At 38.2% G+C, this 17607-nt stretch overlaps 1 protein-coding gene across 1 annotated transcript in view; it reads right to left on the reverse strand.

Annotated features, from left to right (window-relative positions):
• DNAH12 (dynein axonemal heavy chain 12) overlaps positions 1-17607 on the reverse strand; it is a 313213-nt gene that overhangs the window by 89422 nt on the left and 206184 nt on the right. The window contains exons 49-54 of the mRNA XM_042780465.1: positions 14286-14417; positions 12452-12541; positions 11435-11575; positions 7230-7471; positions 6062-6209; positions 5264-5409 (exon numbers count right to left, since the gene is read on the reverse strand). Coding sequence (XP_042636399.1) covers positions 5264-5409; positions 6062-6209; positions 7230-7471; positions 11435-11575; positions 12452-12541; positions 14286-14417 — 899 coding nt within the window. The remainder of the gene's footprint in view (positions 1-5263; positions 5410-6061; positions 6210-7229; positions 7472-11434; positions 11576-12451; positions 12542-14285; positions 14418-17607) is intronic.

Raw genomic sequence — 17607 nt, forward strand, 5'->3', positions numbered from 1 at the left:
ATATTATCCTATCACTGACAGCATTGTATTTCAGGACAGATCTTGAAACATCCTTTGTGATGATGAATGCCACGCCATTCCTTTTCAAACTGTCATTTATTATTAGATTGGCAAAAACTATGACACAGCAAATTCTGTTGGTAAGGCTTTAAGGATACAGCTATTTTCATACATTGCTGACAATGCAAACTGGTACTATCCTTTTGAAGGGAAATTTGGTGATATCTAACCAACAACAAGACTGTGACAAAAGACCTCTTTAAGTGTTAAAAAGCAGAGGTCTCTTTGAGGACCAAGGTACGCCTGATCCAACCCAAGATATTCCCAACTGCCTCACACACGTGCAAAAGCTGGACATCAATAAGGAAGACCAACAAAGAATTGATGCACTAGAACTATGGTATTGGTGAAGAATATTGAATATACCATGGGCTGCCAGAGGAATTAACAAATCCATCCAGGAAGAATTACAGACAGGATGCTCTTTAGAAGCAAGAATGGCAAGACTTCGTCTCACATACTTCGGACACATTATCAGGAGGGCCCGGTCCCTGGAGAAGGACATCATGCTTCCTCAAGGAGAGGGTCAGTGAAAAAATGAAAATCCTCAATAAGATAGATTGACACAGTGGCTGTAACAATATAGGTTCAAACATAGAAACAGTCGTGAGGATTGTGCAGGATAGGGCAGTATTTATTTCTGTTGCACATAGGGTCGCTATGAGTCATAACCAAGTCACCAGAACTATAAACAACAACAAATAATAAACACACTCAAATAAGCAATCCTAGGAATTTACCCTGAAGATATATCTCCAACTACATAAAAATACATATTCATAAAGTATTTCACTGCAGCATTATTGCAAAATATTAGAAGGAACATAAAAGAGAGTGAATAAGTAAGTTAATACAATAATGTATTCTGTATGCTTACAAAAGTAAATAATTGAATAAATAAACTGGGGAAGAATAGAAAGTTCTTTCCATCATAGAATATCATGGAATTATAATTAATAAATATAAAAGCAATGATGGAGTTAGAAAATCACGATTTGGCAAGCATTCAGTAATAACTGTTTTGGCAAACACCCAATAAAGTTTTAGGAAAAAATCATCAAAGGATGCTAAAATCATGTATGAAAGTATAATAAAAAGAGGGTATTTTCATAATGTCATATTATCTCCCCACAGGATACTGATTAATTACTGTGGTACAGTGAATTAATGTGGCTCTTCTAGCCACGGTCTCTGTGATTTCCAAAAGTTGAATGGGTGGGACTATGCAAATGTGAGGTGCTAGTGGCCCACCGAGGGGACTGGATAGCTTGCTAGCAAGGTAAATAAGGTACATGGCACCTTTGTGGGGTGAGACCATGGACATAAGGTAGATGGAACCCTAACATGGGGATTAGTCAGTTTTGCCTTTAGCTATGCTTAAAATGGGGAGCTCTGGTGGCGTAGTACCTAAGGCATTTGACTGCTAACCAGAAGGCCGGCAGTTCAAACCCACCAGCTACTCCTCAGAAGGAAGACTAGGCAATCTACTTCCACAGAGATACAGCCTTGGAAACCCAAGAAGGGGTCACTATGAGTTGGAACTGACTTGACGGCATTAGAAGCTTAAAATGAGCCATCCAAGAGGTGGCAAAGGGTATCCCCTTACCAAAAAATGGAAGAATCACCAGTAGTGGAGTGTGTCCTTGGACCCAAGATCCCTGCACTGTACCTCCTTGGCAGAGAGAAAGAGACAGCGGCAGCAGAAGTAGAACCAACAGAATCAAAAGGCCGCATGAGACAGAGTGGCGGGAGCGGAACAAGAAAATTGAGTGCCTTTGGGCAGGAGGTTTGCTGGTAGAGTGGGGTGTACCTAGTGGCAGAGCTGAAAGAGCTTTGTAACACTTGCATGAGCAATGCAGAGGCCAGGCTGAGACACTGAAAGACAAACATTGGTGTGTTTATGGGCAAAGCCAAGGGGAGGTTATCCTCATCAAAGAATCGTACCCTGAGCATTCCTGAACCTGAATTGTAACCTGTAACTTCCCTAATAAACCTCATAATCGTATGTACTATCGTCTGTGAGTTCTGTGTGGCCATTACTACAAGTTATTGAACCCACCAGAGAAGTAGAGAGTGCTGTGGGAGGGACAGTTGGTGTTAGAATTAGTAAAAAGTGTTGGATGGTGGTTGCATGTCTGACCTCTGCCCTGTAGGAATTAGCCTTGGGCTGATGCTGCTGATGGTGATTCTGTCTCCCCCCATGAAGTTAGAAGGGGTCTGACAAAGATGCAGCCACCACTGCACCCTTTTTTTTATGATTCCTGAAGGAATCAGAATAAAGTTAATGAGGGAGAAACCTGGAAGACACTACCTTAACCAAGTGATCTAAAATAAAATCACCAGTAATAGGACAAACCAATATAATGTCCCTCTTGATATGATATACAGAGAAGGACACATCACTTCTGTGGTATTTATGCTCAAAGTGTACTACTGGAATTTAATCATGAGAAAATATTATACAAATCTAGACTGAGGGACATGATATGAAGTAGCTTGCAGGTACACTACAAAAGAGAAATCGGAAAGAATTATGTAACAAAGATGATGTATAGGTCAGATTCCCTAAAAAACAGATTTTGAGATAGATATTATCATCCAGAAAGTTTATCCAAGAGTGTCCTTGGAATGAAGATCTGTGCATGTAGATTTGACAGAAAGAGAAGCTGAGTTGCAGTGCAATCAAATAAAAAGGACTTTGCCAATTTAGGTTGAGCTCTGAAGCTGTTGTTGTTGTTAGGTACCATCAAGTTGGTTCCAACTGATAGTGACCCTATTGTACAATAAAATAAAACACTGCCTGATCCTGGGCCATCCTCACAACTGTTGCCATGTCCCAGCCCATAGTTCCAGCCAATTAGGGTGAGGGGCTTAGGCCCTTATACCCCTGCATCTATTAAATGCAGCTGTCCCACCCAGAATAAGGTGTGACTGTGGGTGAGATAGTTCCCTTCACTTGAGGGCAATAGCAGCGTGAGGATCTATGGTGCACAGAACAGTGTTCTGGTTACCAAGTGCCGCTCTGACAGGAATGTACCACCAAATGGGATGGCATGAACAAACAGTTTATTCTCTTACAGTTTGGGAGGCTAGAAGTCTGAGTTCAAAGTGCCAGGCTCTAGGGGCTGGGTGAAAGCCCCTCAACCTTGGGCTTCAGCTCTGCACCTTGCTCCTGGCCCACTGAAGCTAGAGGCATCTCTTCATCCAGACAGCTACTGGCTGCTGAGACTAACAAACCTAAGGTCGACAAATAACATGGCACAGTCCCGATATTATCAAACCACATGGCAGGCCATAATTCAAGTCCACTGAAAGTCCCAAGGTTGGCAGAGCATAGTAGGCTGCTGAACAATGACACAGCTATACACAGGGTTCGAGCATGCCATAAGTTAGAGACCATCCCCAAAGCTATTTCTTATATACAGGAAGCAGACCACATACCCAAAGGCAACTACTCAGCTGCTCACAGTAGATTCCACCATGGAGTTGATTACCAGTCTCATCATGGGGAGTTATCCAGCTGCCCAGCCACTCAACCAGGTGAGCCAAGATGACACACAAACATAACCACCACAAACAGTGTCCACTATAGATAGAAAGATCAGCTTGACTAAATATCAAAACCTAATATTAGTTAGTAAAATAGTATGGCAATGATACAAGAATAGAAACCTAGAACATAATAAAAAGGCTGAAAATGGAAACACACACGCACACAGGGGCTTGGTATGTGACAAAGGCAACATTACAAATCAGTGATGAATAACTCAATAAACAGTGCTGGAGTAAATGACTATCATAAAATAAATAAGTAAAATTAAGACGCAAGCACCAAAGTCCTAAGTGTAAAAAGACATTGCTATCACTCAACTCTTTCTCTGAGAACTACATTCCTAAACTAGCAAAACCCATGTTTGTTACTATAATGGCAGTCCGCAGCCATAGGTGACTATAGCTAAAGTGGACACTTCCAAATTAGGCCAATCAGATTTTCTCTCACCAGAATTAGAATTAGGACTAAATGATTTTGAATTGTCTATGTTGTTCAACTGATAGGTTCTGTGAATACAGGAACAGAGTCTTTCACAGTGAGTGGTCATGTGCACAGAAAACAGAGCCAGCTTATCCTTCAAAGACAGGCTATGCAGAAAATAATGCAGAAAACAGGTTCTGCAAGATAGACTGCAATGGCTGCCTTATTTACTAATGGTTTCCCATTTTTAGCATCTGAAGTCTGGCGGTCTACTTTTTCTCTGAAATACTCTTAAGATACTTTAAAGCAAGTATTATCTAAAGAATGAGTATTATTTTTATTACTGAGTTTCCTGTCAGGATGGATAGGGAGGAGACAAAGCCCCTGTGGAGAATTATATTGGTGTCAAGAAAGATGATATCCATAGATGACCACACTGGGCCCATTAGGCAAGAAGTGGAATCTATACGAAGGACTATAAGGATTAAGACTCTTCCTCCAAAACTCACCAAATAGAAACACCTACTAAGAATAAATATTTTGTATAGCCAAAAACTGGGAACAGCTCAAGGACAGTGATATATTCATAAAATAGACTACTACTCAGCAACAAAAATAGAAACAAACTACCAAAACATGCAAAAAATGGTTAAATTTCAGAAGTGTGATGCTGAGTGAAAGAAGCCTTACACACACAAAAAAACATATTGTATGATTTCATTTACATAAAGTTCTAGAACAGGCAGTACTGATCCATGATGGAAAATAATCAGAATAATGATTTCCTGGGATGAATTGGGGAGGGCATTTGAGGGAGAGGAGGTAAGGGAACTCCTTGGGTGATAGCCATATTCTATATCTTGATAGAGGTTTGAGTGCACAAGTATACAATTTCATTAGAACTCATGAAATTGTATACTTAAGTTTTAAGTATTTCACTGTATGTAAATTTCACCTCAAAAGGAAAAAAAAAATTGAACTTTAGTTAATCATATGTATGCCTAAGCATTTGGGGCAAATATAACTTGTTTGCAACTTATACTGAAATGTATATTAAAAAGATGGAATACATATATGATAAAGGAGCAAAAATAAAGACTTAAAAATAATGAAGTTGTAGAATCTTGGCAGTGGTAGCTCTACAGGTAATTACTGTAAAATTCTTTAAATTTTTCCATAAGTTTGAAAATTTTAAATAAAATTATGGAAAAAAAATACTTTGTTTCTTACCAACGCCTGGAGTTATTAACAATCACTCCATTATCTATGGAGAAAGTATCTGTTGGTAATCCAGCAATATTCCAAGCTCTAATTTTTACTGGATCACCCAGGGTCTTACTCAATAAAAATTCCTCTGAACATGGGATTTTCTTTTCCTGTAAGAACAACAAAAATCTGATATTTTCTTTAATCTTGTTAATTTAAATATTTTTAAAATTAAAGTATTAATTTAATTGTCGTTGTGTTGTTATGTGCCGTCAAGTCAGATCCGACTCATAGCGACCCCTCCTTGGGTTTCCGAGGCAGTATCACTACGGAAGTAGATTGCCCAACCTTCCTTCCGAGGAGTGGCTGGTGGATTTGAACCGCCAGCCTTCTGGTTAGCAGTCAACTGCCTTAGGCACTATGCTGTTGTTGTTGTTGTTATGTGCCGTCAAGTCGGCCCCGACTCATAGCGACCCCTCCTTGGGTTTCCGAGGCAGTATCACTACGGAAGTAGGATTGCCCAACCTTCCTTCCGAGGAGTGGCTGGTGGGTTTGAACCGCCAGCCGTCTGGTTAGCAGGCAAGTGTCTTAGCCACGCTAGGTATTATTTAATAAGAAAGGAATAGAAAAAAATAGAATTAAACATTGATATATGAAAGTATTTTCCTGATCAAACGGGAAGCTAAAAAAAAAAAAAAAGACTTTATATTTTCAGTGATTTTTCCCTTCTCCCTTCTCTGTCCTTATCGTCATTCTTTCCCCAATACATTCCAAAACATATATTGAATTACTAGAAAAACTTACTAAATATAAAAGCATTACCTTGCACAACTTGCTCCAATTTTGTGTACACATTTGTCGAAAGCCAGACGTGAAAGCACCAAGGTAGGCTATTACTCCCGCAGATACTAAGACATCACCAGTCAAATTTTCATATACTGTCTGAAGGTCGTCTGCAGCTTGAGCCCATCTGTACCATTAACCCCAGGCAAAATAGTTTCACAATAGAGAATCGTGGGAGACAGCGAGAGAAAGAACAAGAGACCTCCAATCCAAATTCTCTGACAAAAAGCTATGAAATGCTGGGCATTTGTTTATATGTAAAATGAGAAGGTTGGGTCTCTTCCAGCTCTGAAATGCTACAGTACATATCTATGATATGTAAACAACAATCCATCTTTCATTATTAAAATATTAGGCATTGATTGCAGGACTTCTTGGTCCTTCAGAATAAGCAAAAACAAACAAACAAAAAAGACCAGCATTTTGCGTAATAATTTTCTCCAGGATGATTTGATCTAGTGGCCTTGTTATTTGTTTCAGAATTTATTGTTAGGCTATAAAACATAGGAACATTTATTTTCAGTTTATTATCAAAAATTATACACAATTTCTATAGAAGCTGACATACTAATGCTAAAGTTGCTATTTTCTCCATTTAATGCAACTCCTATAATAAAAAAGTACATTCTAAAATCATCTAATCAGCACTACAAAATATTGTTAAAGACATAATTACTTTATCATGCTATCCACTAAACAAATATAATTAATAAATGAAATAGCTGGCTCGGCAGTCTCAATAAAGAAATTATAATAAAGGTAATTGGTGTTAGATACTTCCAGCTCTATGTTCTTTGAAATAAATTTTAACCAAATGAGCCATACATTGACTCACCCCCAAATATTATGAAAAAATTTGAACAGACAGAAAAAAAGGAAAGAATTGCATAATGAATATCTAAATATTCACCACTTATATTAAAAAATAATCACTGCCTCATTTGCCCCCTTTTTTTTGGTGCTGCAAGCACCACCATCATTGATGTTGATTGACATTCCTATTTTAGAGGCCAGGCTGAGTGCCATGCAGAATATGCAACATTCTCAACCAGTCATTTAAATATCAATAATTGTAATAAATACCCCAAAAGGTCACATATTCAAGCCTGACATTCTTAAATCTTGAGAAAATGAGTAAAAATCTGACCTTGATTTTTCTCCACCCAGTCCTCCAATTAGTTTTGAAGCTCTTTCAAGTTTCTTAGCACAAAGTTCCACCTGGTCTTCTAAACGAGCTTTTTCCTCAGTTTTCTCAGTAAATGTTTTTTGTAAATTTTCCAAATGATGTTCTACCTCTGCCAATTCATCTCTCTTCTTATTTAAATGGCCCATGGTCTCAGCTAAGGACTTTTGAGCTTCTGCTAAGCGGGCTTTCTTAGGAGCCACTACCTGTTTGGAATCAATACATGCAGATTTGATGTGTAGTATATAAATTGTTATCTATTATAGATTAGGTATGTACTATAATAATAATAATAATAATAATAATAATAAACACAAAGTAAACATTTTACGATAAGTCCTGTATCATTTTTATGCACAAATGATGTAAAATACCTATATATTTTATAAAATCTATATATCATTGTGGACTAGAAAACCATCACCTGTAAACTATATAAATTACTCTTGATTAAGAGAATGTCAGGAGCTGTAGTGGCACAGGGTTAAAGCATTCAGCTGCTAATCAAAAGGTCAGCAGTTTGAACCCACCAGCTCCTCCATGAGAGAAAGATGAGGTAGTCTGTTTCCATAAAAATTTATAGCCTTGGAAACCATATGAGGCAGCTCTACTCTGTCCTATAGAGTCGTTTTAGTCAGAATCTACTCAATGGCAGACTTGGTTTTCCTTTAGCGGAATGTCACAAATAGACAATTTGAATTTTGTCTTAAGATCACGAAAAGTTCCCACTCACGTTTTACCAAAAAAAAAAAAGAGAAAAGTGTGCATTTTGGTTACCTCCTGCTGCTCTAACAGAAGATACCATAAATGGGATGGCTTTAACAAACAGGAGTTTATTGTCTTACAGTTTTGGAGGCTAGAAGTCCAAGTTCAAGATGCCAGGCTCTGGGGGCTGGGTGAAAGCCCCTTGACCTTGAGCTTCAGCTCTGCCTCTTGCTCCTGGCCCACTGGAACTAGATGTTTTGTTCATTTAGGCAGCTGCTAGCTTCTGAAGCTGACAAACCCAAGGTGGACAAGTAAAAAGGCACAGCCCCATATTACCACACAACATGGCAAGCCACTAGTTCAAGTCCAGAGACAGTCCCAAAATTGGCAGGAAACATGGCAGGCTGTTAAATGAAGACTCAGCTACATGCAGGATTCAAGCATGCCAAAAGCTAGAGATCTTCCTCAAAGTTGCTTCTTATATATACTGGACACAGACTACATCCCTAAGGCAGCTACTCAGCTGCTCACAGTACATTCCACCATGGAGTTGATTACCAGTCTCATCAAGGGGAATACTACATCCAGCTGCCCAGCTACCTAAAACCAGCCCAGCCAAGTTGAAACACAACCGTAACTACCACAGTATGTAATAGGAGTAATTGTTGTTTTTGTTATGTGCCATCGAGTCAGCCTCGACTCGTAGCAACCCCTCCTTGGGTTTCCAAGGCAGTATCACTACGGCAGTAGATTGCCCAACCTTCCTTCCAAGGAATGGCTGGTAGGTTTGAACCTCCAGCTCTCTGGTTAGCAGTCAAGTGCCTTAGGCACTAGGCTACCCGAGCTCCTAATAAAAGTAATTAGCTGTTGAAAATAATGAATATGAAACCCCATCTCCATGTCTGTGAAATCCTGAAGAGGAAATGTGTTAAGTAAGGTGACAGACAGTAGATAACTCTACTATCTCAGAGAATAGGTAAGTCTACTTTCTACTTTTGACTTCAGAAGAGACCTTGCTGGACAACTCCTTTCAACCCTTTTGCAATAACGTGGGCCAGCTGCACCAGGATGAAAATGACAATGTGGGAGTGTAAGTTGGCAGGCAGGGGAAAATCTCATGGTCTTGGATTCTGTGCTGTGTAGAAGATACTCAGAAGATTCCACATCCTCTACAACACACGCAGAAATTAGCTGAGTTGAGAGCTAGCTCATCTGCCATGAGACTACTGTGGAGAGGGACCACATGTTCAGTGGAATGGGAATTCCAGAACACTTATATCATGAAGAATCTATATATAGACCAAGAGGCAATACAGAACAAGGGGCTACTGTATTGTTTAAAATCAGGAAAGGTGTGAGTCAGGGCTGTATCTTTTCAGCACACTAATTCAGTCTGTATGCTGAGCAAATAATCCTATATGAAGAAGAACACAGCACCAGGATTGCAGGAAGACTCTCATTAACAACCTGTGATATGCAGATGACACAGCCTCGATTGCTGAAAGTGAAAAAGACTAGAAGCACTTACTGATGAAGCTCAAAGATACAAACTTCGGTATGGATTCTATCTTAACATAAAGAAAACAAAAGTCCTCAGAACTGGACCAGTAAACAACATCAGGATAAATGGAGAAAAGACTGAAGTTGTCAAGTTTCATTTTACTTGGATCCACAATCAACACCCATGGAAGGAGCACTCAAGAAATCAAACAACAGTTCATTAGATAAATCTGTTGCAAAAGACCTTTTAAAAGTTTTAAAGAACAAAGTTGTCACTTTGAAGACTAAAGTGCACCTGACCCAAGCCACTGTCTTTTCAAAAGCCTGATACACATGTGAAAGCTGTTCAATGAATAAGGAAGACCACAGAAGAATTGATGCATTTGAATTTGTGGTGCTGGTGAAGAATACTGAGTACACATGGGCTGCCAGAAAAATGAACAAATTTGTCTTGGAAGAAGTACAGTCAGAATGCTCCTTAGAAGTGAGAATGGCCAGACTTCATCTCTTGTATTTTGGTCCTATTAACAGGAGGGAGTGGCCCCTGGAGAAGGATATCATGCTTGGTAAAATAGAGGGTCAGAAAAAAGGGGATGGCCCTCAACGAGGTGGACTGACATACTGGATGAAATAATAGGCTCAAGCATGGCAACAATTGTGAGGATGGCCAGGACTAGGCAGTGTTCCATTCTGTTGTACACAGGGTTGCTATGAGTCCAAACCTACTTGACGATACCTAACAAAAATGAGGAAACCTCAAAACTAACAGTCAAAGTCCTTACCACTCTACACACACATGCTATACCTCCTTTCCCAATTGTTACAGCCTGATCATTGATTCTCTCCTCTAAGCTTGTTCTACAAATGTGCTACCATGTATTTTTATCTTTATTTTTATTTGTGTTTCCTGCTTCCATGGTATGATGGTTAAGACTGTGTTCAACTCGGCTGGCCATGATTCTCAGTGGTTTGACAGTTATGATGTAGTCATCCCCCACAATGAGATTTAATATAATATAACCATCTCTATAATGAGATCTGCTAGGAGCAGCCAACCAGTTAAAAGGAAGTTTCCTTGGGGGTGTGGCTTGCTTTCTATATATGTGGATGGTTTGGAAAAGCTCTCTGGCTTTTCACTTGATCTGGACCCTATCATCTGACCTCCAGTTCTTTGGATTGTGGTGCTGGTGAAGAATTTGTAGCTGTGTAGGTCAGGAGAAACCTGCAGCCTGATGTCTGACCCATGGACTTGGGACTTGCCAGCCTCTACAACGCCATGAGCATTACTTTGAGATAAATCTCTCCCTCTGTCTCTTTCTCTCTCTCTTTCTTTTTCTATAAATAAGCTTCATTGATTTTGCTTCTCTAGAGAACCCAGCCAAACACATGGCTATAACATTGCAAGCTACTAGAAGATAAGACTTGTCTCTCTGGTCCTTTGTTAGCTGAATATACAAAATGCTCTTAACCATTTTCTACTCTCCCAGGGATTCAAGGTATTCCATAAACAGTTCTCTATTAATGCATATCATTGCCTCAGGGATCTTCTCATGCTCTGCCTACTAACCCTACTGGATCTTCTTGCCTCTGATATTTTCTTAATCCCAGTTCCAGTCTATTTTTAGTTTGCTTCTTTGTTCTTGATGTTTTGCATTTTTCTTTGCTTCTGTTCACCACACATCAAACCTTAATTCCCCTTTGCCAAGTCCTCATAGCTATAGATCAGTCTGGCTGATTCCAATGAGCATCTCTGCTCCTGCAGCATTATTACCCAACTAGGTACTATCACACACAGCACTATCTTTATCTACTAGGCACTCAATCAGTGTTTGTTGACTATGCTGCATCAGGACAAAGTCTTCTTGGAATCACTTTTAGAAACTGCTTAACTAGTAAATATATGCTAATGCTTTAATTTCTGAAACTATTTTAGTAGAAAATGAATGTACTAATCCTCAAAATACCTTTGCAACTCTGTCATACACTTCCATAGCCATGATCCACTTGCATAGACCCTCGGCTGCAGAGGAAGCTTTAGCAATCTTAGGTGGGTCAAATTCAGGGTTTGTTAAGTAGTCAGCACGAATCTTCTGCATAACACTCACCTAACAACACAGATTAAGATTTTCAACTTTCAACATATATCACATAATCATAGGATGAAAGATAATCATACATAGTGAAAATATTCATAGAAAATAATGTTACCCTTGAAAGTCAAAATCAATGCTTTGAGATAGTTTAAAATAAGCACCATTGCAGCAGAAACACAAATCCTATTTATGATAAAAAATATGTAAATTTATTACAGATGTTAAGGTAAGATGTCTTATAAAAAAATTAAAAGACTTGTGGGTTAGGAGAACACACAGAAATAAGGGAAGAGAACAATTACATATTAATAAATAAATAAAAGTTGGATAGAAAAAATACACTGTAGTTTTTATTTTACATAAATTTGTGTATCAAGTGTCTTAATAAATAATTTATAAGGAGATACTTATCAATACACCAGGTCAACAATAGGTAAGACAATAATACACTAAATAGTAATTTATTAAATGACTGTCTAATGGCCTGAAAGAGTAGTGTCTTAAGCATTATGAGAATCTAGATTCATAATATTGAAAAACCAGACTCACTGCCATCGAGTTGAATGTGACTTGGAGCAACCCCATTGGGTTTCCCAGGCTGTAAATCCTTACAGAAGTAGAATGCCTCATCTTTCTTCTGTGGAGTAGCTGGTGGGTTTGAACTACCAACCTTTTAGTTAGCAGTCAAATGCCTTAATCACTATACCACCAGAGCTCCTTAGATTCATAATATAGTCATTAATAAATATAATATCACTTTATATATTATCTATTCCTAAAGTGGATTATCTTTTTATATTTTATTTTATATAACATAGTATAATATTAATATCTTAATACAGCTTGGCAAAGTTACATTTATAGGAAAAAATCCAATAAAACACTCACTGGTATGTTGTCCTTGTCATATTCTCTCAAATCTCTTAAGAAATTCATATCTCCCAGAAGTTTTTTGCTAGGTCCCCAGTAATCTAATATCTATAAATAAAATGTACAGAAACATATTAAATGTACAATAAAAGATGTTCAAAATATTTTTTTTTCTTGAACTTTAAGATATCTACCAGAGAAACTATTTCAAAATACCAGCTTTCAAAATAGCAACTTATATCTCCTTAGAAACGAAGAGCCCCAAAAAACATGTTAAATACATGAAATATTTCAAATGTAGATTGAATTTATTATCAAAAAATAAACATTGAAAAGAAAATGATGTGATTATTTCCCTTTTGAAAGTTTTTTACAAAGCAGGTAGCATAATCATCATATTCATTTCATATAAGAAAAGAAATTTTTAGTATATCAACTTTTATTTTCCTTTATTCTTTGACTCTTCCAAACTGGAAAGTTAGCAAACAGTTTTCTTATAGACAACCTCACCTACCTAGAACTTCCAACTAAAAGAAGGAAGAAGAGAAAGCAGAGAGCCAAAGATTACATGTTGCTCTGCCAGATACAGGATGAAGCACCTGCTACCTATGCTGATAATAGATGTTGAATGACTCACTGAACACTCTTTTTCCCAGTTATAGAAGCCTGACTCTGCATGTATATATTTGTGACAAAGAAAGAGATAGAGAGATAAAAAGAAAAAACAATGAGAATAACTTGATAAGGTAAGAAACCATTTATTTTCCTTATTATCTCTATGAAGGACAGAATAACAGAAAAATAATCCCAATCAATTCAGGGGTTCAAACTCAGGTCTTGTAAAGACCTGTTAAATATATATATATTTTAGGATGGATACTATGCTTTTCTTTTTAAGAGATATATCCTTGTTACACTCCTTAGAACAATCAACCATGGGAGATCAGAAGGGCAGTATTTGCACAGGGAGATAGCTCAAAGGGCACGAATGCATAGGAAAGGACACAGGATAAATGTAACCATTGGGGGGGAAGTGGGGAGAGAGCTGTTATATTATGGGGATTGCAATCAATGTTATGAAACAAAATGTGTATGAACTGTTGTATGGAAATGAATCTTCTCTATAAACTTTCACCCAAGACACAATAAAAAGAGATCAATCCATGAATAATTAAAAGAACAAAACAAGAGTAATAACAGCTAAAATTTATTGTGAGCTTATTGTTTCTGAGGCTTTGTGTATAAGAGCTTTATATGCATTAACTAATCTAACCTTTACAACAGCCTTGTGAGGTAGGTACAATCATTATCCTCTTTTAACAGAGGACTAAAGAGGCTAAACACCTTGCCCAAGACCACACTGCTTTAGGATCAGAATGCTTTTGGGATCAGGATCACAAACAGGATGTCTGAATACAGACATCCTGGCTCCAGAGCACAAGCTTTAAACAACTTCACTTTACTTATTAATTCAGCAGAACTTGTTGAATGCTCAGAAAAAATATCTATCTGTTACATATTACATTCTCAGGAATCTTAGCTGGAAAAAGCACATAAATCTTGGGGCTCATTCAATCCCAACCCTGTTATTGTAGAAAGTCCTATATAGATAGACAAGGAAATGGACGTAACTGGGATCATGTTATTCTGACACTACGCTGCCTTAGCTTTACTTGGAATGCATAACAGTGACAGTGACAGTGTTTTCTACAGCTTATATTGAATCCATTCCATCTGCAAAACAAAATTTCTTCTCTAGGTTAGTTATTATTGACATTTAATTTGCTAACAGTTGTTGCTAATGTGTTGTGTACACTCATGAATATGATTGAAAGCTGTGCCCAGTTATTACCTTGCCTCCAGTTCCTGATGGATCTGTAATTTTTTCTGGTTTTATATCTTTCATGACACAAATAGCAGCCAAAACTAATTTAACACCAGATGGAGGATTCTTCATTGATTTCACAATGGTAATATCAGCTGGCTATATCAAAAGAAAGCAGTTTATTTTTAAATAATGAGAGTTTTAAAAGTAGCATCTAAGCATCGTAAAAGCATCCATTTTCATTCGAATTGTAATCATTTTTTGCTTTGCATGGCTGTGAAAGAATTAACAAAAGAGAATTTAGCACAGATTAAGTTCAATGGTTCCAAAACATTTTGGGGTTCATGGATATTTATGAGGAGCCTTGGTTGTACGGTAAGCACTCAGCTGTTAACGAAAAGGTTGGTGGTTTGAATCTACCAGCCACTCTGTGGGAGAACGATGAGGCAGTCTGCTTCTACAAAGATTTTCAGCCTTGGAAACCCTATGGAGCAGTTCTACTTCGACCTACCGAGTCACTATGAGTTGGAATCGACTCAATGGCAGAGCTTTTGGCTTGGGTTGGACCTTTATGAGAATATGGTAAAAGCTCTAAAACCCTCCAGAGAAAATACTTTTGCACATATACACAAAATATGCATATAAACAAATACCAAACCATACATCTAACCCAGGTTAAACCAAAAATCAAACTCACTGCCATTGAGTCAATTCTGACTCACGGCAACCCCCATTGGGTTTCCAAGGTGGTAAATCTTTATGGAAGTAGATCTCTATGGAAGTAGATTGCTCAGTCTTCCTTCCGAAGAGTGGCTGGTGGGTTTGAACTGCCAGCCTTCTGGTTAGCAGGCAAACACCCTAGGCACTACACCACCAGAGCTCATATTTGCTTGTATACAATATTAATTTTATCTAAGAAGTAAAAGAGGTAGATTCCAATTTCATATATTGTTATGGCAGATACTATGGATTCAAATATTTATTACTCACTCCAATATCCTTCTGACATCACTTACAATACTGCAAATGCTGGAAAAATAACAACTATATATCTTAGTTTCCCATGCAACTAGAGCTGGGGATAGCAATTAGTTCCCAACATCAGATTACTTGAGTGATATTAGAATTAAGGGTTTGCGGTATCTGTTTTGCCTGTCTGGATTACAGTGGAGGTGGTATGGTTCTAGAGACAGCAGCTCTGCAGGAGAGCTCTGTAGGCTTTGGACTCAAAGGGGCCTCTCCTCTGGTAGACCATTTCTACAACATAGCTTTGGAAGTGATTCCTGGCAGCTTAGCCTGTGATCTAATTCTTCACTTCATCCAGCAATTCTGTAATCTATACAATTCCCTAAAGAACCCTTGTCTGCCTTTAATAAATAGAATTGAATAAATAGAATTCTCTCCAACTGGACTCTAAACTCATAAAGAACAATATTTGGAATGTCATCTTCAAACCAAACAATACAAAAAAAAAAACAAAAAAAACACCTCACTGCCATTGAGTCAGTCCCAAGTCACAGCAGCAACCCTTCCTTGGGTTTCTGAGGTGGTATATATACAAAAGTCGACTGCTCAATCTTTCTTCCGAGGAGTGGCTGGTGGGTTTGAACCACCAGCCTTCTGGTTAGCAGTCAAATGCCTTAGGGACTACACCACCAGAGCTCTCAACAGTTTAGCTTAATTAGTAAAGAAATGTCTGCCTCGAGCATTGTGTTTTTTAAAGATCTGTGTGGGATCAAATTGACAACTGCAGCTCAAAAGGTTAGACAGGAAGCTTAGGGGGCTGTGAGTCTATGTAAATTGTTAGAAACAATTTGGAAATGGAAGGTGGGAAGGCTTGCACAACTTGAAGAATGTAATCAATGTCATTGATTTGTACCTGTGGAAATTGTCTAATTGATATATGTTTTGCTCTAGATATTTTCAACTATAATGAAAATAAAATAAATTGCTTTAAAAAATTATCCATATACTACATTTTAAAAGTCTGGAGGAATAGAAACCTCCACAGTTTTCACAGTGGTTATTTGGTAAGGAAGGAATTGTTGATAACAGGTGAGTGAGTGAGTACTTCTTTTTTATTCTTTTCTGTATATAATGGATATTTTATAAGAAGTATTTATTACTTATATATATGAAAAAAACCTTTAAAAATCTAAACAAAACAAAATACAATATTTGGTATCAGTAAGGATACAAGCAACAGAATCTCAAGGAAATGGGAATGTCATATTAATGACCTGAATTGGTGGGGTTTGAAGGCATTGAGGAGCCGGTGAGTATCAGAGGATGGGGTGCTGAAAGTCCATGATGCACACTGATAGAAAAGTTACTTATGTTAATAGTTATGATCGCCTACAATGGACTGACAAGGCTTTGTCAGGTTGAGTGGCTACTGTGATAAAACCTTTGAGAGTGACAAAACATGTGGCCTTTAAATGTGCCAAAAAGCTTTCTGGGGTTCTGGCAAGATGGTGGAATAGGCAGAAAGACTGCACAGACCCTCTTCAACAAAGAAAAGGGAAACCAATTAACACAGACACAGAAGATAATCTTGAACCCCTGAGCCTTGAAGGAAAGGATGTAGAAGTGGACTAAACCCCAACTAGTAGAAGAATTTGCATGAAAATTCCAAAAAAGAAGACATACAGAAGTGCAGTCTGGCAGCGATCCTGAGCAATCCTGACAGCACAGACAGCTTGGAGATTCCTGAGTGGTGGTAGGACCTAAGAATTAACCTAAAAATCAGCTCTGCTAGTCAGGGACTGCACAGAGGACTGCTCTGGTGGCAGGTGAATAAATGGAGAAGGTGAAGAGAAAAGCAGGCTGAGCTATGGACTTTTGCCAGTCCAGAGGATGCTGCCATTCTGAAGGTTTAAAAGCGGCTTGACTATTTTAGATATTTAAAGAGACAGCGCTCTTGCAGATTCTGGGGCTTAAGAACACATTCTGCTTTCCAGCAACCCCAAGGATACTTCAGACCTGCAAGACTGAAAAGGTACCGCGTTCCTCGTTACTCTTATATCCCACACCCGGTTGGTGAATGGAGGTGCAGCCATCCCTCACTCCCACCTACCTTCTGGGCCCACAGAAACTCCATCACAGTCTGTGTGTTCAGACGGAGCCTGGGTGCCCCGCCCTGTCCTCCACCGATTTTTTTTTCCCTTTTTTAATTTTTGCTTTCTTTTTTCTGGTGATTAGTTTGCTTGCATTTGTTTGTATTAAAACAACTATTATTATTAATACTTTTGTCCTTTCTACTATTATTCTTAATCTTCCCCTCCCAGGCCCTAGTTTTCAGCATTTTTTCTTTTCCCTGTTCCTGGTTGAAATTTTTTTTTTTTTTTTA

The sequence above is a fragment of the Orycteropus afer genome, unplaced genomic scaffold, assembly GCF_000298275.1.
Source record: "Orycteropus afer afer isolate SDZICR_OR568_19922 unplaced genomic scaffold, OryAfe1.0 scaffold00041, whole genome shotgun sequence".
Lineage (NCBI taxonomy): Eukaryota > Metazoa > Chordata > Mammalia > Tubulidentata > Orycteropodidae > Orycteropus > Orycteropus afer.